We start from the raw sequence: 25,725 nt of genomic DNA, 5'->3' as shown, positions 1-25,725 counted from the left end.
CACTCACACAGCATATCTCCAGTTCTGGGGCATCTGATGCCCTCTCTGTAATTGACCTGGGGATCACACCCTGGGTCCTGAGCCAGGCTTGACCACCCATACTTACTAAGCCAAATGCCACATTAGGAAGTGGGACAAAGACAGCCACTCAAGTTTGGCTTCAGGGTCCAAAGTGAGAGTGAAACTTAAGTAGAGGACCAAGACGTTGCTCATCAAACAACGGGTCAAGGTGTGGGGCAGCCCACTGGTGACCCATCACCGCAGCTTAGTTTCAGTGGGAGCAAGTCATTAGAACTATGTGAAGTCTCTTTCTGAGAGACAATCTTCCCTTTGGGGGCCTTTCCCTTCTCCAAGAATGAGATTCTTAGCGGGAAACTCCCATTTCTTTGGGGTCCGTTGTTTTAAACTCCCATACTCAGACACAAGTTTAGATTACCTTCATTTCTACCAATCCTCTTACATCTTTCTGGCCTGCACAGGACACAAGTGTGCTGCACATACATGCATCCAGGCAAATACTCATACATGTAAATAAAATTTTTAAAAAACTTAAAAAACAAAACAAAACAAAACAAAAAACCAACCAACCAGGGCTGGAGAGATGGCTCAGAAGTTAAGAGCACTAGATGCTCTCTTCCAGAGGTCCTGAGTTCAATTCCCAGCAACCACATGGTGGCTCACAACCATCTGTAATGTGATCTGGCGCCCTCTTCTGGCCTGTAGGCATACATGCAGGCAGAACACTGTATACATAATAAATTAATAAATCTTTTTAGAACAAACAAGCAAATAAACCAACAAACTAGATTGTTGCTTGCCCTTTGCATGCTTAGCTTTTTCTACTGTCTCCTGAAAGGTTCTTCCCCCTGCTGGGTGGTCCTTAACTGCTCTCCCTCCTGCCGGGCGGTCCTTAGTAAGGACCTTCCTTCCGTATCAGCTCCCTTGACTCTGACCTAACCCCAAAGACTCCTGTCAAGGGTTCACAGTGGCCCCCTGAGGCCTTGTCTTCTCTGGCCACTTCCTGCAACCATCCTCCGTCCTGGACTGAGGCACAGGAGGGGCTGAGCACAAGGTCCCCCAGCAGATGAGAGACCCGTGGTATGGGGCAATGCCCAGTCCAGGCCTTGGGTCTTGGCCTCCCTTGTTGTCTGCGAACACTTCTTGTTCTGAGACTTAGAGGAGGCAGGCTGGTGGCTGGAGATATATGTGCCGAGGTTCTGAGGCCTCTCTGAAGAGAGCATCGGGGTAAAGGGGCACTTTGCTCCGAGATCTAGTCTCTGGTAGATTGCTGGTCGATCGGAGCTGCTCATTACCACCTCACACCTTTGGGTCCCTCCTCTGTGATGTGGGGACAAGGGCAGTGCCACCTCAGGCCTGCGGGGATCCATCTGAGCTTAAGGGAAGGTTCGTGGGCACAGACAGGATCGAGATTAATCATCTACAGTTAGGGACCCGTTCTGCCCGGTGTCAGCCATTGGGTAGTGTCTTCCCAAATCCTGCTGGCCGTCTCTGGATGTGGACTGGGTAGTCCTTCCCTTGATAATTTGTTGAAACACCCAAGGAAGAATGGTGAGACCTCCTTAAAGCTCCTAGGGAAGGCTGACTTGTCCTGGGGTCCCAAGGATGAAGACAGAGGGATCCCAGAGCTCGGGTGCCTTGAATATGTGATTTGGGGGAGCACTGGGCTGCCTGGGCTAGCCTGAGAACCAGCAGGGATGCTAGGAGGAGCTGCCAACCCTGGAGGCCTGGGAAGCCTTTGTAATGGAGATAAAGTCAACAGCTTAAATAAATTCCTCTGGAGGCTGTCACTGAGATCTCTGGGGGGGCTTAGGGGGATGGATCTAGGAATCACATCTGGCCTTCCAGGGCACCCATGCTCCAAAGCCTGCTGTACCCCCACCCCACCCTTGCAGCCAGCATCCAGGCTCTCAGGTCTGTATGCGCACTCCAGCCTCTGGGCTGACCTGGGAACACGGTAGAGCCCACAGGGGGCTCGGGCTGGGAACTTTCCCAACCAAACAGCTCCCTTCCAGGTAAGTGTGCAAAGCCCCGATCCACCTTGCTGGCAGCTGGGTGGATCCTAAGAAGCCCTGGCACCCGGGAGGCGGACGGAGAGGGGCAGGCAGGAGAGGTGAATGTGCGTTTATCCCAACACAAGTAGTGGCCTGTTGGGGTGGGGTGGGGGCCCCAGGAAATATTTGGGATGACTTGGAGCCTGCTGGCCCTTTAAGGCTCCTGTAACAAGACACCTCCCCAACGGGACAGAAGCGGTAGCTGGGGCTTTCACCTTAGCCCTTGTTTCTCCCCTCCCACCTCCCCCTTCCTTGCCAGGCCCAGTTCAATTTGCTCAGCAGTGCCATGGACCAGATGGGCAGCCGCGCGGCCCCGGCCAGCCCCTACACCCCGGAGCACGCCGCCAGCGCGCCCACCCACTCGCCCTACGCGCAGCCCAGCTCCACCTTCGACACCATGTCTCCAGCGCCTGTCATCCCTTCCAATACCGACTACCCCGGCCCCCACCACTTCGAGGTCACCTTCCAGCAGTCGAGCACAGCCAAGTCGGCCACCTGGACAGTGAGTAGCCGTGTTGCCAGTGGACGTGTGAAGGGAGGGCAACGGGATTGAGTGCCACGGTCTGGTACTGAGGTCTGAATGAGCACGCAGGCTGTCCACATGGGGTTCCCACCTGGCCAGAGCCAGGAGGAGCATCAAGCAGGAGGCGGGTCCTGGGGCTGGGCAGTGTGGGTGTGGCCACCCAAGTGGACTTGTGGCCGAGTCAGCCAGCCTCCCACTGAGTCCGGAAAGGTCAGAGTGTTGGTGCCAGTGAGGTCCACGGGGGGCAGGGAGAGTGGCCGGTTTTCTGTGCTCAGTCCTTGAAATTGGTCTAGTCCTGAACTTCTGCTGGAAGTGTTGGGAGCCCACAGGGGCCCTCGTTTGCTGGTTGCGGGTTTGTGTTTTGCCCTCATCTCTCTCTGTGCATTGGCTTGGGACCAGGTCCACAGGTGCTAGGGGCTCTGGTCCTTTCCCTGGTGCTTCTAGGAACAGCCTGGCATGTGGCTGGGATTAGCAGATGTTGACAAAGTCCCACCTGTATACTCGCTGAGAGTTGGGCAGACAGCTAAGTGCTTTGACTTGCCCAAGGTGGAGTCTGTGCCCATTTCGCAGTCGAGGAAGCTGAGGTGTGAAAGGGGAAAGCAGCTTGCTCGAGTTATGCAGAAAGTGGGGACACACGGCCATGAGTGTGCTTACCCAGGAAGCACCCAGGCTCACTGTGGGAGATGGGGCTGCAGAAAGAGCAGACTGGGACTTCAGAACGCTGGTCTGGACACACGGGGCATTGGGTAGGAAGGGCAGCCCTAGGGCTATCCAGGTCTCCATACCCAGCTAAGGCTGAGGACAGGGAACCCTGAGCCTGGGTCAGTAGGAGGTGCACTGAGGGTATTAAGTCATCCATCCACTCTCTCCAGGGAGCAGCTGGAGATGCAGCCGTCCACACTCCCCTTCAGAACAGGAGCCCCCCACCCCCCACCCNCGCTCCTCCAGCGGCTCCTTAAAAACTAAATTCCACAGTGTGGCGCTCACATTCTCTTTGGAGACCAAAGAGCTGGACAGAGCCAAACTGCCTCTGGTTTCAGGCTTTGACCTCCTAGAGTTTCTTTTAGCTGCTGTTCTGGTAGACTCCCCAGTCGCTGGACCATCACCAAGTGAAGGCTCAGCCCAGCTGCTGGAGCTCTGAGGGGCTTCAGTGGCCGGAGAGGGTCTGGGTACCTGTGGTGCTTCATCCTGAGTCACAGTGACCACAAATTACTGGAGGGCAGAGAGGTGAGGCAGTCTGAATGAGGTGGGAATGGTAGAGTACACAGCTCTCAGTCCTGTCCTGGGACAGTGGAGGAAGCCATCTAACATGGTCTCCTGCTGAAGATCCCCTCTTCTGTACTGCCTGGAGTTTGGGGGGTTGAAGGGCACCTAGACTCTTCCTCCACTCAAGCTGAGTGACCTGGGGTCAGGCCAGGAAGCCCACCAGACACATGGGTACCTCAGTCACAGGGGGCTCTCTACGCTGCTCTTCTACTTCCAATGCGTTCCCTAGCTCCGTCTTACAGTGAGGCTGGGGTTCCGTCTGTCATAAATGCCTGGTGGTGTCTGGAGGAAGTGCCCCAGATTCTGGAAATGATGCTGTATGTGGGATTACCTCCCTTCCTCTCCCCTTTTCTCTCCCTTCCTCTTGACTAAGAGTGTTGATGGGGTCGGTCTTTGCCGTGCCTGTGGGTTCAGATGCCTCTGATGGTCAGGGCTGGTCATTGGCAGGGGCAGACAGTGCCCACTCTACTGGATTCTTCCTCCCATTTGGGTCCTCTGCAATCCCCTCGGAGGCATTGGACATCAAGTGTCCCGTGATGGCCTGTGTTCCTGCTGCTGTGCTCTAACTGTCCCCGGGGGTTAGTCTGCTCAGGCCGGCCAGACACACCAGCGATCAGGGAAGGCTTGGCCTCCCACCCCAACCTCCACCCGGAACCAGGGCAGCAGAGCTGAGCTGTCAGGCAGGAGGGTGCTACTGCCTGCCCCCTCCCGGCCCTGTCACACAGGGGCAGAGGTGGGACCGACATTGATAATGAGATTTTTGGCACCTCAGCGATCTGGGAGCAGACACCCCAGGGTTTTTCTCGATGCCGAGAGAAGGGACTGGCAGCAGCTGCTCTCAGCTCTGGGGGTCCAACTGTGTGGGTGCTGCCCAGACTTGCCACTGAGGCCCCTGCCACGCCACCGGCTGGTAACTGATAGATAATTCATATTTTTCTCAAGTACAATTCCATATTGACTGCTGCCCCCATTCCTCTCAGATTGGCAAAAACACGCTCACTGGCCTCCAAGTGACCACAGCTGTTAATGGGGCCTTTGGCCTCGCCATTGCTGAAGCCACTGTGGGACTCTCGGACCCCAAAGGATCTACTTACTTGTCAGCCTGAAAATCTTCTGGTGCAATAAGAGGTCTGGGCCCTTAGAGTGTGACCCTGCATGTATGAGCACATAGGTGTATACACATGTACAAGGTCCCATATGCCCAGACACCTAGGTACACAGGTGTGTGTAGTGCATGCGTGTATATACCTATGAGCACACATGGGTGTAAATATAAATGTGCTCAGAGGCCTATATACATGGCTACACAGATGCACTCACATATACCTGTAAACATGCAGGCATGCATGTACATATGCACACGCATACACATGCCAACAGATGAGCATGTGAACGTGCATGCTAATCTCCCTGGTCGCTGCTTGGGGTTCTGACAGCTCTGGCCAGAAGAGGGCTTTGTGTCTGGGGGACAGCTGGTCTCAGGAGTCCATCAGTGGAGGAGGAAGTGGAACAAGGTCCTTTACCTATCCAAACAGCAGGATGAGATGGGTTCCCTGCTGCTGCCTAGTGCCAGCGCAGCCCCTTCATGCTGGCTTTGTCTCGCTGAGAGGGACGGCTCTTTTTCAGTATTGGAGACACTGAGAGACAGAGTTTTGTGGTTAGGCAAGAGGACCCGTGTGAATGGATGGTAACCCTGGCCTTGCACGGTGTCTGTAGAACACCAAGGGCAGGCTGTGACACTGCCAGCCAACTTACTACAGAGGCGCCCGAGTGAGGGCGTGCTCATGAATGGCTTGACTGCCTGCCTGGGAGCATCACGGATAGACAGACTGACAGCCTGGACATCGTCCCAAGTGACCTTCAGGTGAAGCTGCCTTCAACCTGTGTGTGTGTGTGTGTGTGTGTGTGTGTGTGTGTGTGTGTCTGTCTGTCTGTCTGTCTGTCTGTCTGTCTGTCTGTCTGTCTGCCGGCTTGTCTGTCCTGAGAGAGAGCGCCCCTACCCACCCACCCACCCAGCAGCTCCTGAAGGAAGCACAAAGCTTCTGCGAGGGATTCTTGGGGAGGACAGGGCTGAGTCAACACTAATGGATTTGGAGCAAACTTTCCAGCCCCTCGGAGGTTTGCAAAGCACAAGAATAGAGGAGGTGTCCCGACATGATTGTGGTATCAATTGCGTTATCCTAAAAGTTTATGGAATGCATAAATGGAATTAATACCTTTTACTGGCACGGGGAGCAATTATGTATATTTAAAGCCCAGAGAAGAGTTCTAACAATGTTTATTGTGGAGATGAAACGTGAATTATTAGGGGAAACAAGAGCACTTATGGAGAAATCGCAGCAATTGCTCATATTGTGTCTAGCTTTGCCGGAGAGGATGGGCTGCTAGTAGGCTGGCTCCGGCTTGATCTGAGCAGGGTACCCGCACAGGAGATGTGTCTCTCTATCCGCTAGTGGCCTGAAGGACTTTGGTCTCCAGTAGGTACAGAATCTAGCCTGGAGACTCTGAACTCCCGAATCCAACTACAGCTCGACACTGGCAGGCTGGTCCCTGTGTCTAAGGGTGCTCCGTCCCCAGCTGAGTGGTCACATCACGTACCTCCAGGGTTCTAGCAGGGGACAGGAGACAGAGCACCTTGGAGGACAGGACTCGGTCCAGCGGGGCAAATGTACTATGAATCAACAATAGGAAATGAAGGAGGGGTGTTCCACAGGCCTGGCTGGCCTCCTCATCTTGGAAGTTGGTCACTTCTAGAACGTTCTAATCAGAAACCGTTTATGAATCTACCCAGGGAGGATGGTGGGCAGAGAGTGTGTCTCTCCGCCAGCACGGTGCTAAAGAACAAGCCAGGCCCCTCTTTTTGAGGCAGCCTGTGGGTGTCATAGCCTCCTTGCTCCTGCTCACAGAGCTCCTAGGGTCCCAGAACCACCCCTAGGGAACTTGGAGCAGTGGGCAGGGCAGAGAGAAGGAGAGTTCCTCAAACTCTTGGGATATGCTGTTGGGGTCACCATCTTGTTTCTGCCCTTTGCTGGTGGGTGACATGCCCTTGACCCGCCCTCCGAGACCCCCTTCTGTAAAGTGGGAAAGGGGGCACACATTATCTACTGCAGGCTGAGGGGTGGCACCTGGGATCCTGAGATGGCCACTCTGATCAGGCCTCTATCCCCTCTCCTGTGCAGTTCTCCTCAGTGTGGCATGAGCGCATGTGGGACAGGCTGAGGAAGGGTCAGCTCTAGGCCTTCCAGAGTCACACCAGTTGTCCCGAGGGGAGAACCGGGGAGTGAACCAGAAGCACACCCCAGTACACACAGCCGGCCTTGAAAAATGGACAGTTCTTTGTAACATGTGGATCAGAACTCAGTCCTCCATTGACCCCCAAACCACAGGGGAGAGAGGCCAGTGTGGGGGTGTCCGTGGTAGGTTGAAGCTAGACAGGATTTGGGTAACACTGCAAGGTGAGATCCAGGGCTGAGTGGCGAGTTGAGTTTTGCATACCTGGGCCCTCCAGGCTGGTGGTAGGCTATAGGGAAACCACTTGAAATGTAGTAGACTCTGTCTTTGGAAGCCAGACTAGTTGTCTGTGTCCTGAAGGCTCAGACACTGTCACCTCCTCCTAGGAAAAGGTCACAGCCGCATCCAGGACTCCTTGCTCTTACATGAGTTAGAATATTCTAGGCTCTGAGAGCTCTAAGTCAGGCCCTGCGACCACTACTCATCAGTGCAAGAAGCCACAGTGGGCCAAGCCTGGAGCTCCAAGACCTGATAACAGGGTTCTAGGTCGGGCTGTGCGGTCCACCTGAGGGTAGAGATGCTCGTTGGGAAAATGCTGGTGTGGCAGATAAGGCAGAAACCATTCAGTAACCCAAGTCCCACGCCTGTGTCTGCCTCTCACCTGTCTGTGATACATCAGCTCTCATGGTACTGAACCTTGGGAGGGTGAAATGGACCATGCTCTGCTCTGCACCCAGGCCTGGTTCCAATGGACCGTGCTGTGCTCTGCACCCGGGCCTGGTTCCAGGGAGGCTTTTGCTCTGCTGAGCTTTGCTCAAGGTCAGAGATTTAGGCTCCAGAATGTCCCTGTCCTATAGCTCCAATAAAGGTGTCTAAAGTTCAGTGACAACTTACATTCTAAGGAGCTATTGCCTACAGCACTGAAGAATGGCTCCTTCAAACACACACACACATACATGCACATGCACAAGGCACACATACACATACACTCATGTGCGCGCACACATGCATGCACTCAGGTACATGTGTACACACATGCACATGGCACGCGCCCACACACACGCATATACACACACACATGCACTCAGGTACATGTGTACACATATGCGCATGCACATGGCACACGTGCACACACACGCATATACACACACACTCAGGTACATGTGTACACACATGCACACGCACATGGCATACACACACACACACACACACACACACACACACACACCTTGCCTCCCTGGCTCCTGGCTATCGCTAGCCCCTGAGACCGTATGGAAAGTCACAGGTCCTTAGAGAAGGTCCTAAGATCAGTGTTTAGAAGGGTCACAGCTGGAGTGGAGAATGTGACTGCCCTGGGATACCCTTGCAATCCTCATGATGATGAGGTTGATCCTGACTGTGGAAGCTACAGCTGGGGGTGGGGTAGGGACGTCACCACTGACAGCCAACAGGGGATCCATACTATATGCACAAAACAGGCTGGCTACCAGCCTTGCTGTGGATTCCTGTACTGGATGGTCCTGTAACCTGTACCTCAGCCCTAATCACCGGTGGGAGTCCTTTTCCCAGAGGCTGATGGCTGCTGGCCAGAGGAGAGGCTACACAGAGCTGGCAGTAGCAGGTTGCCTGCAGGAGTGGCCAAGGCACAGCTCTCCTGCTGGCTGGGTCAGGAAGAAGGGCAGCAGGAACCCGTTTGAACTCACAGGGAAGGTGAGCCTACGGTTTTTTTGGATCTGGTCACAGACTGTTCTCAGACTACAGTCTTTTCTTCTTGAAGTCCCCACATGGGTCCGGGGTCCTGGAAAAAGATTAGATCTCCAAGTTAGGGCTGGAGTGAGGGAGGTGACAGGGCCTCCTAGGGATATCTCTGAAATCCCTGACAGTGGTCTTTTGGAGCTGGAACATTATACAGCCAAGGAGGTCAGCTGTATCCAGCCGACAAGCCGCCTGGAGCCTCCATCCCCCATGACTCGATGTCAGGGGAGACACTTCCCAGGAAGACCAGGGCAGGCCAGGTCCCCACCTGGACGCTTCTTCATCCCCCAGGAACACAACCCCAGCCCAGAGCTGCCTGTCTTTCCTGCCTTTGGTGTTCTACTTGGTCACCTGACTACCCTCTTACCCTAACCCAGCCTGTCTGGACCCTGATCTCTGGTCTCCGACCTGGTAAGTCTGATGGAAACGAAAGACCAAAGATGGAGGCATAGGGTCTTGAGAAGACAAAACCAAACTGGAACTTGCTTCTAAGACTTCTGTGACACCCGTCCCCAAAGGTGTGGAGACCCCTCCCTGCAGCACGCCAACAGTGCCATATCAGCAGATACCAGCTAGCACTGTCTAACTCTAGAACAGTGGCTCTCAACCTTCCTAACTCTAGGACTCTTTAACATAGTTCCTCATGCTGTGGTGGTCCCCAACCATAAAATTACCTTTATGGCTATTTTGTAACTGTAATTTTGCTTCTGTTATGAATCTTAATGTAAATATCTGATATGCAGGCTATCTGGTATGTGGCCCCTGTGAAAGAGTCACTCATCTCCCCGAAGGCATCATGACACACAGGTTGAGAACTGCTACCCTGGATAGTCAGGAGGCTGGGATGCTTGGAGATCTACTCTGATACCTTCCCCAGGGGAAGGGCTCTATCACCAAGGCTGTGTGCCCTGTGGGTACCGCTGCCTAACTTAATGTTTCTGGCCACTATCCTTTGGAGCTGTCGGTCTGCTCCAGTGGCTCATAGGACTCTGAAAATCCCTTGTCTACTTACCCGGGGAAGACAAAGAGGCACATGAGGTAAGGTGAGGTTGGGAAGGAAGGAGGAGACAAGATGGAGAAAGGATGCGAGTCTCCTAGTCCTCTCTGGCTCCGATCTCCCTGGGCACCATCTCCAGGTACCTCCTCACACTTAGCTGTCCAGGAGCTGACCAAGCCCTGTCCTTTGGGATTGGTACAGACACTTCATTATGTAGGCATGATTAGTCTCCTGACATTCGGGACCTAATTGACCTTCATCCTCTGTGCTCCATCCCAAAGGCTGGGATTGAGGGGTCACACATATGGACTGGATCTTTCCAGGGTTGCTCAGGAAAGCAGCCCTTATCCCTCAGTCTTCAGACCCCAGTTCTCAGCTCCCAGCCCCCAGTCCTCAGCCCCCAGCCCTCAGCCCTCAGCCCCTAGTCCTCAGCCCTCAGCCCCCAGCCCCCAGCCCCCAGTCCTCAGCCCTCAGCCCCAACCCCCAGCCCTCATCCCCCAGCCTTCATCCCCCAGCCCCGTCCTCAGCCATGTAGAAAGGCAACTGTTGCTTTGACAGTTCTCTGGACTTTATGAGCTATTTACCAGAAACCTGAGGTGTGCAGCAAATACAATGTAACCTCTGAATAGTGCTCTACCCCAGCTCAGCTGGCAGCTTTTAGAAACAACGTTCTACTTCCTAAAATGTCCAGGTGAAGGGTCAGAGTAGGAACCTTACAGAGAAGGCGGCACAGACTGGGCCCATGTTCTTCCTTTGGTCTCTGTGTAGCACCATCAGCTGTAGAGCTATGTAGAGCAGCCTCCCAAATTCCCAACCACTACCCTCTCCTTCTGTGAGATGAGACTACCAGGCCCTGACACAGGCCACAATCTGCAGCTCCCCAGCCTGGGGCAGAAACTACTGGAAGATTCTCTGCTCCTGCCGAGGATAAATGGGCTCCAAACCCCATGACCTGGGACCCTCTGACTTCCCACTCAGTGTAAAAATGGAAGAAAAAAAATGCACTCTGTCTCCCAGGCCACCAAGGTGTGCATATGGCTTTTGCTTGACTGTTTGAGATCTTGCTCAAGGGTGTGGGGGGGGGCAGGCTACTCAGCTCCTGAGGGGTGCCCCAGCTAGCTCCTGGCCAACCTCTTTGTAGGGGAACAGCCTTCCACTCACAGAGCAATCAGTCAGGCTTCACATCTGCCTCCCGAGTGTCCTTTATCCTTTTCCAGACCACTGTTCTTTAGGAATAACTACAGCCTCTTTCCTGCACCCTTGGCAGGGGCAGGCACTGGGGCCTGGGGCCTCCAATGATATGTTTACAGAACATGGATTCTCCTTGCCCTCAGCCTGCATCCTGGCTTGATGGTGCCAGTCTGGTGACTGTTACCCAAGCATCATTCCCTCCTTAAGGTTCTATCGGGGCTCCCTAAGCTGTGTAGGAGCTCACCCCTGCTCTCAGGTGCTCCCCGAATGACCGAGTAATTGAACAATGTAAATTGTGCAAGCCAAGGCCAAGATGTGCCCACAAAGCAGCTGCCCCAGAACCTCTTCTTGGATGATGGGATCCATGGGTTGCTCCTCTTACAGTGGCATTTCACGAACAGAAAGGAAAACATGGTGGGAGCCATAGTCAGGGGCTGAGGACCGGGGTTCCTCCAGATTTGAGAGATTAGTCTGAGTCTACCAGACCTGTGCCCTGATCTGTGGCTCTGACCTAGGAAGATTAAAAGCCTGTGACCCTAGAGCTGATTCTCAAAGGGGTCCACAGCCCCAGAGATCAGAAACTTTCTCTCTCTCTCTCTCTCTCTCTCTCTCTCTCTCTCTCTCTCTCTCTCACACACACACACACACACGCACACACACACACACACACACACGTGTACACACACACACACACACAAAGTGGGCTACAAAAAAAGTATTTTTAAAAAGCCCCCACCACAGCCTTTCGTTCTGAATCTGTCCTAACAGATTCACCCAAGCTGGTTAACGGTATTTGCGGTTTGCAAGATACTACATGTCCTGGGAAAATGACAGACAAGTTATTATCACCTTCCCACTGTCCTCCTGCCCAAACCTGCCTGTGCCGGGCACCCAGCTGCCGGGAGCGGGTGCGAGGAAATTAACAGCCCTGTGCCGCGCCCGCCCCCGCCCGCCCTCTCACCCACCACCCTGCACCGGTCCTGCCAGGCTAGGGGCTTCCAGCCAGGCCCGGCCCATCTTGGACTGTGACGGGTGAGGAGGGGAGACGGGGGTGGGGAAGGAGTGGGGAGGAGTGGGGAGGGAGAGAAGGAGGAGGGGTCAGGAGAGCAGCCATGGCAGGAGGGACGTCTGTTCCGCTCCGATGTTGGGCAAAGTATTTCCTGCAAGCCCCGCGGAACACACGCATCCGCGCAGGCAAGTCTGGACAGCGCTGTGTCAACAGCCGAAGATAAATAAGATTTTATCAGCTCGGAATCTGTTGAAACACATCCATCTAGCGGTTCTAGGGAAGGAGAGGCAGGAGGAGGGCAGCAGGATGGAAGCATCCCCACATGACATTCTGGAAACAGAGTCTGACCCTGAGGACTGGCCCCATAAGCTCTGTGGAGGAAGGGGAGCGCTGGCAACTTCCTAGTCTCCCTGAGACTCGGTATCCTGGTATCTTCCTGCCCCACCCCCTCACGCCCCCCGCCCATGCGCGGCTTGCTGCTTTTACCACCTGATCTTCCGAGGTGTGGGGAAGCTTTGGCATCTCTCGCTGAAACTCCCCGCCTCTGGCTAAAATGGACTACCACAAATTTAACCTGTGGCCGGAGTGGGACTGGTAGGTGTGTGCGCCCCAAAGCCCCACGATCATTGGATTCAAGGCGCCATTCAAGGGTGCAGAAGTGAAGGAGCCCTGTATTTTCGTGGACTTGGGTTTTCCTTCCACCCTGACCGGGTGGGAGACTTGTCGCACCAGAGATGACTCTCTCAGCTCTGATTCTTTCTCTGAGAGGAGACAGCCTTTCTGCGGCGGCTGAGTTGGTACCAGGGACAGCTCCAGGCGCTTTAAGCTCCTCCCCAGGGTGGGGCATTCAATGGCTCATCCTAACCAGCCCGGCTACTCTGCAACTATCCTTAGCTTTCTCTAGACCTCCTAGGGTCCCACTCCAGGTCATGGAAAACAGTGCCACCTTCTGGGGAGGAGGGTCAGGCCTCAGGTACCTCTGACCACACCTTGGTACTGTTAGTGCATGGCGTGGGGGTGTAGCCAATTAGCCTAGGTCCTCAGAGGACTGGGATGGAGAGGACAGTAGCCTGCAGGGTCACAGTAGGGATCCAGGGATGGGCACTGTAGTCAGACAAGTTTGAAGCCTCGTTACCCAGGAGTGGGTGGGTGAGGGGAGCTCGGATGCCCCTCCCTGTGGCTGTGCTGAGCCTGTGCGTGTGCCCTGAGCCTGGCTCCATCCTGATAGGAACACGGAGGTGAAGCTGATGCACCCTTTCTCCCACCAGGCATGTTTGGGCTCCCCAGGAGTGTGGCCTCAGGCACCACCACACCTGACTTGCTCCCAGCCCATCTTGGCTTCTGCCCTGGTGGGTCTCTGACCCCCTCTTAGGTCATAGTTCATGCGCTAGAGCACTGGAAGGAAAGGAGACTCCAGGTCCGTGAGTCCCGGCAGCTGTGCCAACCCACAAATTACTTACCTGGTAATGAGCAACCATGCTAGAATAAGAGTCCTCTGACCTTGCTGGCTTCTCTACCACACAGCTGGCATCTGGGGGCCGGGTGGTAAGTCAGTGGTTGACAAACCTAGCAGGTGGTCCAATTTAGGGGAATCCAGCCTGCATTCCTCAGCCAGAACAGGGAGCCAAAAGCCAGCCTTCAAAGGCTATTTTCCTTTTTCTGTCCCTGGTGACTTTGGCCTCAGTGTCACCCCCACCCCTCAGTCTATTTTCTTTAGATAGCCAGGCCTCACAGACAATGGGCACTCAGGAGATGCTTGGTGATGCCTGGGACTGTCGCCTTGACCCGGAAGTTGCCTTGACTGGCCTCAGGTTGAGTCTCCCTGAGCTCAGGACTAGCTAGGTTCCCGTCCCTGTTAGGAGACTTTTGCAATTGTCTGAGCCTGAGGCTTGCTGGGAAACCTTCATTTGTGGAAAAGCAAGAGCTCCGGGCACTTCACTGTCACTGTGTATGAATTTACTTAATGTCTGGGGGAGGGGGATCCTCACACTATGAACTTCATGCCACCCCAAGTGTCCTTCCTAAGGAGGCCACAGTAATTATAGAGCTAGTGTGCTTTTTACCAAGTACAGGCTATAGACCTCCAACACCTGCAGGCTGCTGCTGCTGCTGAAGAACACGTGTGTGTGTGTGTGTGTGTGTGTGTGTGTGTGTGTGTGTGTGTGTGTGAGCTGTTTATTGGCCTTTCCCCAGGGTACCAGCACACTCCTGCTATTCCGTTCCCATAGCTTGCGACTCTGTCCCCAGCCTGCACAGATGGAGACCAGGCTGCAGTGTACTAACTTGAGGAGAGGCTGTTGCAGGAAACCAAAGCTCAGATGCGGATCTGCAGAGGTCAGGTGTACCCTGTCAAAGTCTCAGAGTCCCCCATGTATCCTGGGGATGAGGTAGTGGCTCCTTCCTCCAGAATGTTAGGATGGTGATCCCACACGCCAGCAGACAGTGGTCACCCCCGCCCCAGAAAGTCACACCAACCTGCTGGTGTGGCCATTGGCTCTCCCTCAGCTGCTCCCTCTCTTAGGGCTCTCTCGGCTTTTCAAAACAGTCCCTCAGGCCTTCTGTGGGGTCCCTATAGCGAGTGTCTCTTGGTCTTTAAACAGGAGGGAAGGGACTATGTCATGGTGCCTCTCCCTGCCCTCCCTTCATTGCATTTGCCTATGGTATATGCTATTTCTTCTGCACACACCATTGTGGAGAACCTTAAGCCTATAGGGTTGGGGTGGTCAGGATCCCCCACTGTCCCTTGCAAAGCAAAGATTTGGTGTGTGAGCACCACCTGCCCTTTCCTATTTTGTTAACATTTCGCCATCTCTGGCCTCAACTTCATTAACTGTCACAAGGGAGCATGGTGTATAATTCATGACTTTGAGTAGTGGAGACTTTAGAGTGAAGTGGAGCTTCATTAAAATCCTTTGGGAAGGGCTGGAGAGATGGCTCAGAGGTCAAGAGGTCCTGAGTTCAATTCCTGACAACTACATGGTGGCTCATAACCATCTATAATGAGATCTGGTGCTCTCTTCTGGCCTGCAGGCATACATTCAGACAGAACACTGTATACATAATAGATAGATAGATAGATAGATAGATAGATAGATAGATAGATAGATCATTTAAAAAAATCTCTTGGGAAGAAAGACAAGAGGAGTGAGTCACCAGGGGTTTCAGGAGCCATAGTGAGAGTCAGCTAGCAGGTGAATGAATGGGCATCTTGCTTTTCCAACCTGGATCAGGCCACTGGCTGCCGAGATAGGATCTGCAGCATTGAGCTGGTTTGACAAGCTCAGAACTGCATCCTCTGCCTCGCATAGAATAGTCTCACTGTGATTCTGATACTGAGTTGGTCTCAGAAGGGCCAGTGCAATCTTTAGAAGAGTGACCTGGGACACGGAGGTGAGGGAGGGACAGTGACGTCCCATTGTCCCTGAGAGACGTCCTAGCATGACCTCAGGTCCAGTCAGTTTCCAGGATGGGGAAACCGGGTCTTGCCTTGCACAACTGCACAGCTTGGCTGCCTGAACTTGGTGACTTTACTTGGTGGCACAGTGCTGGTGACTGGTCAACAGCATTCAAGGTCTTGCTGGTCCAGAGAGTTCTCCATTGGAGGATAAAGACCAAAGGGGCAAGCTATCCACCTTCTGAGTGATTCTTCTATGCAAGGTAGAAGGATGCAATTCTGAGCTTGTCAAACCAGCTCAGTGCTGCAAATCCTACCCTTGCAGCCAGTGGCGTGGCCTGATCCAGGCTGGAAAAGCAACAGTCCATCGTTCGAAGCCTTTGAGATGCAGGGTGCTTGGGAAAGGGGTCTTGTGGAAGCATCCGGAACTGAGCTGCCTTCTCAACCCGGCCCCCCTTTCTCCTCCAGTACTCCCCACTTTTGAAGAAGTTGTACTGTCAGATTGCCAAGACATGCCCCATCCAGATCAAAGTGTCCACACCACCACCCCCGGGCACGGCCATCCGGGCCATGCCCGTCTACAAGAAGGCAGAGCACGTGACCGACATTGTTAAGCGCTGCCCCAACCACGAGCTCGGAAGGGACTTCAATGAAGGTGAGCACCCCCTCCCCCCTCCCGGCTGTGGGACACTGACCAGCGGCATAGCTGAGAGATGCAGGCCAGTGAGCACAGTGGTGAGCTGCTCTCAACTCTCCCCTCACAGGAACCCACACCCCATCCCTCCCTGTTTCCTCAGCTCTGACTACAGCCCAAAAGGCTGATGGTCCAGCAAGGGTGCAGTCTGAGGGACCAGCTGACCCTGGGGAGTCTTATGAAGCAACCCCACAGTGTCCCTGTGAAGCCTGTGATACCCCCAGGGTCAGATTATCTGGAGACAGCTTCTGTCTGGCTCAAGGCCACCTGAATGAGGGTTGCACAGCTCTGAGCCTTGCCTGGGACTCTCACAGGGACGAGCCCTATGGTCTCAGTTCTGCCACACGCCAGGTATGGGATGGAGGATGGGCCCCTCTCTAAAGCTGTGTCCCCTCCTGGCAGGACAGTCTGCCCCGGCTAGCCACCTCATCCGTGTAGAAGGCAACAACCTCTCCCAGTATGTGGATGACCCTGTCACCGGCAGGCAGAGCGTGGTTGTGCCATACGAACCCCCACAGGTAGGCGGGGTCCAGGCTGGGATACAAAGCCAATCGTACAGGGTGGGATTCCCTGGGCCTCTGCTCTGACCTCAGCCTGCCTCTCGGGCCTTTTCCTGTCAGTTCGTTTCACTGTGGGCAGTGAGCTTGGGCCTGCACTCAAGCCGACTTTAGGTCTCTGTTTGTCTCTCTGTCTGTCTCTCATCTGTCTGTCTGTCTGGCTGTCTTTCTGTCTCTGTCTGTCTCTGTTTCTGTCTCTGTCTCTCGCTCTCTCGCCTCAGCTATACAGCGAAGTATGGTCATATGACCTCCAGCCTTTCAACCCTGCCCTTCCTGGAGGGTCTAATCTTCAATCTTCTTCCTTGTTTCTCTCAAGTACAGTCTCCTAGACATGGGAGAAAGAGTTCCTACACATCTCAGGCTCCATTTGCAGGGACAAAAGCAAGCCAGCAAGCATGGGGTTGAGGGTAGAGGGTGGGCAATTTCATTTGGGAGATTGGTGATCATGAAAGGCCTCCTAGACCAGGCTGGGGGATCACAGGGGATGCCTACAGGGGACTGGAGCTGTGGAACACAGGCTCCGGAGAGTAGGGAAGATGGAGGTGATCGGTCAGCCTTAAGAGGGCCTGTGTGCAGAGCCTCAGGAGAGTGGTGCCAGCTGGAAGTGGGGTACAGTGGAGGTGAGCGGATATGCTGGACACTGAAGTGCAGGGTGGACAAGGAGGCTCAGGCTGGAGGCGAAGGGCTCTAAGGGAGGGAACCAGGATGGAGGTGGTGGTTGCCAAAAGTAGACAAGTGAAGGAAGACTGGTGTCCACTTTGACGTCAGAAGGATATGTGGTCACCATTCTAGATATGATAGAAGGCCCAGCTGGGGCCAAAGGCAAGGTGAAGGGACTTCAGGACTGGTGTGGGAGGTATCAGGGTGGAGGACCGGGGTTAGGTCTCATCTGTGACCCATCCTCTACCAAGATCTGGGGTCCTGTGAGGCAGCTCTTTATGTCAGTGGGCAGGGCCCGGCGATGCTCATCACACACAGACACACACAGACATACACACACACACACACACACAGACACACACACAGACACACACACAGACACACACACAGACACACACACAGACACACAGAGATACAACACACAGACACACACAGATACAACACACAGACACGCACAGACACACACACAGACATACACACACATACATACATACACACAGACACACACAGACATACACATAGACACACACAGACATACACACAGACACACACACAGACATACACACACACACACACACCATGAGCATCTTCCCCTTTCATCAGAGAAAGCCTCACTAGCTCAGGCATGCAGACAAAGTAGGTTTCTCTTGCCCTCTAGTGGTTGGCAGGTGTAAGTTCTGGGAAGGACTGGGGTACCCTGATGTAGCAAGACCTTTGAAACTCCATTCTGGGGGTGGAGTCCCTTTCATTCCTCTGCCCAGATGAGTCCACAGTACTCAGCACACACTTGCCACAAAGGCCCACGCACATCCACTCACATACAGCCCTGACATTTGACCTCTGACTGTGTTATGACCGCGGCAAGCACACCATAGACTCTGTACTTCCCCAAAGAGCTGAAACCAAGACTGAGCTCTCTGAGCCTGGAGCCAGCACAGGGCTGTGAAGGCACAGATGGATCGGTGGGTGGGCAGGCAATCTCAAGTGAGTGTAGATGGCTGAATGGGTGGGTGAGTGGGTGGATGGGTGGGTAGGTAGGTGGGTGATAGTCAGGCACCACTGGGGGTGGGCCGGAAAGCAGGTGGGCAGGAGTGTAAGTGGGTATATGGGTAGGCAAGTGAGCAGGTATGTGGATGAATGTGTGAATGGATGAGAAGTTGGCCAGCAAGTGAGTGGGGTAGATGGATATGTGGGTGTATAAATGGATGGATGGATGTGTAGACAGGTGTGTAAGCGGATGGATGGCTTGGTAGACAGTAGGTGGATAAGTGGAGAGATGGATGGACGGGGTGGTTGGGTAGATAGATGGGTAGATGACCGTGAACCATACTGCAGCGTCCCTATGCCTACCCAGAACTAGGGCCGGAGGTGGCAGCTACAAGTCCTTTCCTTAGAAGGTGGGCCCTGCATGCTGACTGATGCTATGCCCTTTCCCTGCCTCCCCCGTGGACAGGTGGGAACAGAATTCACCACCATCCTGTACAACTTCATGTGTAACAGCAGCTGCGTGGGGGGCATGAATCGGAGGCCCATCCTTGTCATCATCACCCTGGAGACCCGGGAGTGAGTCTGCTGTGGAAGGATGGTAGAGGTGGGGTCGTGGGGGGGGGGGCATGTCATGGACACAGAGAGGGCTTGCTCTCCTCGGCGGGCATCCCACTTCAAGGCCGGTCACAAGGGGTCTGCGGGAGTCGGGCAGGGTCAAGAGCGGTCTCTCGAGCTCACGGCCACGCTGTGCCCACCCAACAGTGGACAGGTACTGGGCCGCCGGTCTTTCGAGGGTCGCATCTGTGCCTGTCCTGGCCGTGACCGCAAAGCTGATGAAGACCATTACCGGGAGCAACAGGCTCTGAATGAAAGTACCACCAAGAATGGGGCTGCCAGCAAACGTGGTGAGTGGGACTCTGGACCAGGGCATGGGCGGAGGGCGGAGTTGGACGCAACTGGGTGTGGGGAGTACCTGCTCCAAAGGCACCAAGCAGACCTTCATCCAGAGGATGGATCTGAGTCTGAATGGCTGAGGCCGGGAAGCCTCCCCAGGCTGGACAGGGCGAATATGACCCAAGTCATCTCACTTGTCTATGCTCTGAGGCTAGGAGCATGTGGGACCCTTGCAGCCTAGGTTTGCCCTGTGCGCACCCCACACCCATGGCAGGTGTTCACCTGGACATCTCAGCCTTTGCCCTCTGGCTCATGTATCTTTCCTGACCTGCCTTCCAGCATTCAAGCAGAGCCCCCCTGCCATCCCCGCCCTGGGTACCAACGTGAAAAAGAGACGCCACGGGGACGAGGACATGTTCTACATGCACGTGAGTAGGCTGGGAGGGCAGGCCTGTGTGTTCTTATCACCCAAGATCCTAGGCTGGGGAAGTACAGATGTCACAAGAGATGGACGAGGGTGGCATACTGACACCTGAGGATTGAAACTGTGGCCCTGAAGGAGGTGGGGTTCAAAGGGGGCTCTGTTTAGAGTCAGGCCCTGAACTCACTGAGTGTGGACATACTGGCCAAGTCAACTGTGCATCAAGAAAGCCTTAGGGCACCCTTTATGATGGAGAACCCCAGGGTGGAGTTTCAGTAGGACTCCATGGTCCTATAGGGTACAGCCTGTGTTTAAACCCATGGTCCTATAGGGTATAGCCTATGTTTAAATCCATGGTCCTATAGGGTATAGCCTATGTTTAAATCCATGGAGCTATAGGGTATAGCCTATGTTTAAATCCATGGTCCTATAGGGTATAGCCTGTGTTTAAATCCATGGTCCTATAGGGTATAGCCTGTGTTTAAATCCATGGAGCTATATGGTAAAACCTGTGTTTAAATCCATGGTCCTATAGGGTATAGCCTGTGTTTAAATCCATGGGACTATAGGGTATAGCCCGTGTTTAAATCCGTGGTGCTATAGAGTATAGTCTATGTTTAAATCCATGGTCCTTTAGGGTATAGCCTGTGTTTAAATCCATAGCTCTATAGGGTATTAGCCTACGTGACTAGATGTGTCTGTAGTACCAATCTCAGTGGTAAGATCATGGTGCACTCTGAAAGAGCGCTTTCTCTTTCCTTGGCGGCGAGTGCTCCTTTAAGAGCTACAGCTGTTGAGCCTCTTATCAGGGAAGAATAAGCAGGTCTCTGAACCCCTAGGAACCCACTTCCTAGACCTGCCCCTGGGAAGAGGAAAACCAGAGTATCCTGAGCGTTGACTCCAGGGGCAGATCAACACTTTGCCACAGCCTGGGGTCGTCCTGAGGCCATCCCCGTCCCACGGGGGGGGGGGGTTGGGGCCAGTGGAATCTCCCGGGTACCTGAGCAGAGAGTCTGTTTCTCTGTGCCCAGGTGCGAGGCCGGGAGAACTTTGAGATCTTGATGAAAGTCAAGGAGAGCCTAGAGCTGATGGAGCTTGTACCCCAGCCTTTGGTCGACTCCTATCGACAGCAGCAGCAGCAGCAGCTCCTACAGAGGCCGTGAGTGAACCCCACCACCTGTATGGGAGAAGTAGGGATATTCTGACCCAGCAGGGAGGAGGCCAGGAGCACAGGAGGTATGGTACCCTGGACTGGACTGTAAGACCAGCACAGCTCAGCTGGCACCTTCTCCTCCAGGAAGCCTTCTGGGACTTAGCCCACCCCTGCTTCCCACACAGGGGCCTTGGAAATGTTGATGGGGAAGGGACTGGAAGGGCTGGATTTGCTGAAGCTGGTGAGGTGGTAGCTTTCTTCCTGACTCTCTGAGAGGCAGGGTCTTCATCTGCCTGCATCCCAGGGTGTCGACAGAGGTGCGGCGTGGGGGAGGAGTTGCTTTTACCTCTTGTGAGTGCCCGCTGTTGCTTTTCAAGCAGGAGTCACCTGCAGCCTCCCTCCTATGGGCCTGTGCTCTCCCCAATGAACAAGGTACACGGTGGTGTCAACAAACTGCCCTCTGTGAACCAGCTGGTGGGCCAGCCTCCCCCGCACAGCTCAGCAGCTGGGCCCAACCTGGGCCCCATGGGTGAGTCCCTGGAGCATTGGAGGCCTCATGTGGGCCACAGAGACCCAAGGGAGGGCCTGGGTGGATTTACCGAAATCACAAACAGGATGACGGGGAGGGGGACCTTTGATGGCTGCCTCTTCCTGCAGCTCCAACCTGCAGCAGGGCAATGGCTATGGGGGTGTTCATTCCAATCCCAGGAGTTCTGTGGCTGGGAAGTTGCAAAGGTGGTAGAGTTAAGAACTCATGCCTGCCCTCTCTTGATAGCCACAGGATCTTGAAGATCCCTAGCTTCAGTCAGCCTCAGTTTCCCCATCAGTAAAATGGCAACACCAAATCCCCTCATCTCAGGAGTTACAGGACATGAGGCCTCATTGAGAGGCAGCTGTAGGGAGCTGGGCAGAGTGGAGTGTGAGTCTCCTCTGAAAAGTCTTTATATAGACACACTCCTGACACTGAGCAACCCAAGTGTGTCTTGTTTAAGAGCCCCAGGGCCTGGTAACACCCATGTGCCAGCTGCTAATCCCACCTTCCACTTCTACCTCTTGGGGGGAAAGGGTTGTGCCTAGGGGCTCAGCCTCAGATAACCCTTACAATGCTGTATCATACTGCCAGGCTAGACGACAACCTGGGACATACCCTACTGTGTGTGGGGCTTGCTCTCAGGTTCCCTGACCACTCTTTTGCCCAGGTTCCGGGATGCTCAACAGCCACAGCCACAGCATGCAGGCCAATGGTGAGATGAATGGAGGCCACAGCTCCCAGACCATGGTTTCGGGATCCCACTGCACCCCACCACCCCCCTATCATGCAGACCCCAGCCTCGTCAGGTGCGTGGGCTGCAGCTGGAGCTGGGTTTGCGCTTCATCCCCCACCCCACCCCCTCACTCCACACCTTCCACTAACTGTGCGGTTCCTGCTGGAGGGAGCAGCCTTGCATGTGGCTCTGTCTGACCCTGTGTTTTAACTGCTTGGCTGGCCTGAGGGAAGCCAGGCCTATCAGGGCTCATCAGCAGATGCTGAGAAAGGCACTAGAGGGTTAGGCACCCGGAGTGGGGGTGGGGTTTGGAGGGGTGAGGGGGACATCCTCTTGGAAACAGGGGGATGAGGAATGGGGTGAAGAGCTGTGGGAGGTCACACCAGGAGAGGTGGGTAATGACTGGACTGTAAAAATATAAAAGTAAATTTAATATATATATATAAAACAAAAATTAAAGTAAATAATAAAATAATAAAGAAATAAAAAAGAAAGCCTGACCTGAGAGAGGGCCCAACAGCTTTGCGCACTGTGACAGGCAGCCCCTCCCTGTCAGGACCACTCCTGTGAGGCCCAAGTGCACAGCCACTTGATGCCACTTTCTCAAACTCTCTCTGCAGTTTTTTGACAGGGTTGGGGTGTCCAAACTGCATCGAGTGCTTCACTTCCCAAGGGTTGCAGAGCATCTACCACCTGCAGAACCTCACCATCGAGGTAAATGCCCCAGGTCTCCCCAAAGGGACGGAGGGCCTGTCCCGAGGCACAGAGCACCGACTAGGGTGACTAGTGGGGGAGCTCCCAGAGACTTTCCCACAAGCAATCAGATTCCGTTCTGAAGTCAGCAGGATCTGTAACGTGAAGGAGACTGGGTAGCCAATTACAGGTCCCCGGCAGTGACCTGGAGGGCTTTCTCTCTTTTTTTTTTTTTTTCTTTTTTTCGAGACAGGGTTTCTCTGTGTAGCCCTGGCTGTCCTGGAACTCACTCTATAGACCAGGCTGGCCTTGAACTCAGAAATCTGCCTGCCTCTGCCTCCCAAGTGCTGGGATTAAAGGCGTGCACCACCACCAGCTGGCGCTTTTTCTCTCATTAGAGCCTCCTGGTGGCCCAGCCAGGCTACCTTTGATTTCTTAGGCTGGACTGTTTCCAGGACCCAATGTGTGAGAAGTGTAGAAGCCGGGGGAACACACCTAGAAAGAATGAATGGGCCTCCACGCCCAGCCTACACGTGTGGCACAAAACATTCTGGGTTGAAAGTGAGATAGAAAGCTCTGGAAAGGCCTGCATCCTGTTACAGCCTAGCCACACAGTCAGCCTTGATTTATCCAGGAGACCTGGGTCCAGGGTGCAACAGCTCAGCCCCTCCCACCCCAGGGCCCAGGGTGCATCATCTCAGCCCCTCCCACCCCAGGGCCCAGGGTGCATCATCTCAGCCCCTCCCACCCCAGGGTTCAGGGTGCAACAGCTCAGCCCCTCCCACCCCAGGGCCCAGGGTGCAACAGCTTAGTTCCTCCTGCCAGGTCACCCAAAAATGTTTTCTAGACTCTGACCCAGGCTAAGTTAGAGGCCATATTTGTCACCTACCCAGGAACTCAGGCTGGACACAAAGACTTATAAAAGGCTGTGGGGCCAATGTCTAACACCTGCATTTGTGTGACCACTGACTACCTTCCCCATCCTTGAGTCATATGTCAACCCTTGTCTCACCAGAGCTTGAAGCTAAGGGATGAGCCTGGAGTTGGCTGCCAATTAAGGGATGCATGTAAGCCTGTGGCCAGGAGATGCATGGGTGATCTCCAAGGTCTCCATTGCTGTTCTTGCTGTGTTCAGGCCCCGGGCTGATGAGCGGACCCTTGTCACTGTCCCCTCTGTCACCCACACATGTCATCTAGCTGTCCTAGAAAAATGTGACTAGACACTTTGTACAGGTGACCCTGATGCTGTCCCTACCCCGTCACCCACACAGTCAAGGTCTGATAAGTCAGCTGCCCCCCTCAAGCAGAGGCTTCCTAGCAGGTAGGACACCCTTGGTGTGAGGGACACACAACTCCGTAGCTCCCCTTTTGTAACCAGAAGGTGCCCATTGCTCTTGCAGGACCTTGGGGCTCTGAAGATCCCTGACCAGTACCGTATGACCATCTGGAGGGGCCTACAGGACCTGAAGCAGAGCCATGACTGCGGCCAGCAATTGCTACGCTCCAGCAGCAACGCGGCCACCATCTCCATCGGCGGCTCTGGCGAGCTGCAGCGGCAGCGGGTCATGGAAGCCGTGCATTTCCGTGTGCGCCACACCATCACGATCCCCAACCGTGGAGGCGCAGGTGGGGTGACAGGCCCCGACGAGTGGGCGGACTTTGGCTTTGACCTGCCTGACTGCAAGTCCCGTAAGCAGCCCATCAAAGAGGAGTTCACAGAGACAGAGAACCACTGAGGGACATACCTCCTTCTCCTTCCTTCCTCTGTGAGAAACTGCCCTTGGAAGCGGGACCCCCTCGGCTGCGTCCACAGGAACAGCAAGGGTCTTCTGCCAGATGCCATTCCTGAAGGGAAGTCGCTCATGAACTAACTCCCTCCTGGTAACTTCTGGAACTTCCCTTAGCTACATGTCCATGAGGGCAGGTTGTGGGCCAAGTGCTGAGACAGGGGCTGTCCCTTTGTGGGTGGGTATGCAGTACCCATTTGCTTCTCCCTTTCTCTATTGAGGACTCTGCCACCCTCCAGGACAGAGCAGCATCCTTTACTTGCTGACCCTCTGCCACAAAGTATTCCAGCGTCTTCTGTTCCTGCTAACCACGCCCAGCCCAGCCTCTGTGTCATCTGCACTTATGTACAGGTTGATTCCACTGTGTCTTGAAAGTGAATTCAGAACCAGAGACATCTTCTGCAGGATGTGTGGACAGATCTGTCCCTAATGTAGGTCATTCTGCCGTTACCCCTTGTCTCCTGAGTCTTGGTTGCTGGGGTTAGGGAAGACTGTGGCAGAGCAGAGGAAGCCGCTGGCCTCCGCCTCTAGCCAGCACCCTGAACATGCTGGCCACAGCAGCCTCTAGGGACCTCTCTGGGCAGACAAAGGGACAGAATGAGTCTCAGACTACCGAACATTGAATTGTCAATATTTGATAAAAAGGTGACTCTTTCTACTTGGTGGGTCGGCTTGCTTTTTCCCCCTGACTCTCTCAGCATCCCTTTCTGAGATCAACCTAGTGTGTCCACACGCACTTCTCAGCAAGTCCAAAAAACCGAGCGTCAACCCAGGAAGGGTCCTCACCTGTTGCCAGGATGGTTGGAAGGGAAAGAGGCTCAGAAAGAGTGTAGCCGTGGGAGTGCAGGTCAGACGCCAGCTGTGAGGAACATCTGTTCTCTAAGTGCTCAGAGTCTGGGCTCTGTGCCTGAGTGCTGCTAGCCCATCCTCATGGGCTGGAACTGGGCGGCTGCTGGGGGCCCTGGTCTTCATGATTCATCCCCAAAGAGTCAGTGGCTAGAGAGACAGCTCCTGCATGCACTCAGCCAATGGGGCCCTGCACCTGCCAGAAGCTTCGTGAACTTCTGCTGTGAGCACCCCCAGCAGTCCCTGCCAGGAGTAGAGAACCACAGAGGAGCCCCTGCCACAGCAAAGCCCAACAATCGGCCAAGTCTCTTGGGAGCCATTTCCTTTAGG

General features: G+C 54.3%; 1 protein-coding gene across 6 annotated transcripts in view; it reads left to right on the top strand.

Annotated features, from left to right (window-relative positions):
* Tp73 (tumor protein p73) overlaps positions 1 to 25,207 on the top strand; it is an 80,289-nt gene extending 55,082 nt beyond the window's left edge. For 3 of the 6 annotated variants that reach the window (XM_021199813.1, XM_021199812.2, XM_021199814.1), the window contains exons 4-14: positions 2,332 to 2,574; positions 15,907 to 16,093; positions 16,535 to 16,650; positions 18,803 to 18,912; positions 19,099 to 19,241; positions 19,570 to 19,658; positions 20,683 to 20,810; positions 21,185 to 21,333; positions 22,004 to 22,142; positions 22,690 to 22,783; positions 24,163 to 24,998. In XM_021199813.1, coding sequence (XP_021055472.1) covers positions 2,332 to 2,574; positions 15,907 to 16,093; positions 16,535 to 16,650; positions 18,803 to 18,912; positions 19,099 to 19,241; positions 19,570 to 19,658; positions 20,683 to 20,810; positions 21,185 to 21,333; positions 22,004 to 22,142; positions 22,690 to 22,783; positions 24,163 to 24,498 — 1,734 coding nt within the window. In that variant the 3' untranslated portion in view covers positions 24,499 to 24,998. Of the gene's footprint in view, positions 1 to 2,331; positions 2,575 to 15,906; positions 16,094 to 16,534; positions 16,651 to 18,802; positions 18,913 to 19,098; positions 19,242 to 19,569; positions 19,659 to 20,682; positions 20,811 to 21,184; positions 21,334 to 22,003; positions 22,143 to 22,689; positions 22,784 to 24,162 lie in introns of all 6 variants that reach the window. The other 3 variants (XM_021199815.1, XM_021199818.1, XM_021199816.1) reach the window with 3 other exon arrangements.
* Positions 25,208 to 25,725: the final 518 nt, after the last annotated feature.

The sequence above is a fragment of the Mus pahari genome, chromosome 6 (genome assembly GCF_900095145.1).
Source record: "Mus pahari chromosome 6, PAHARI_EIJ_v1.1, whole genome shotgun sequence".
In the NCBI taxonomy this organism is placed as follows: Eukaryota; Metazoa; Chordata; class Mammalia; order Rodentia; family Muridae; genus Mus; species Mus pahari.
The sequence above is the reverse complement of the archived record's forward strand: the minus strand, read 5'-3'. Positions and strand labels throughout refer to the sequence as shown.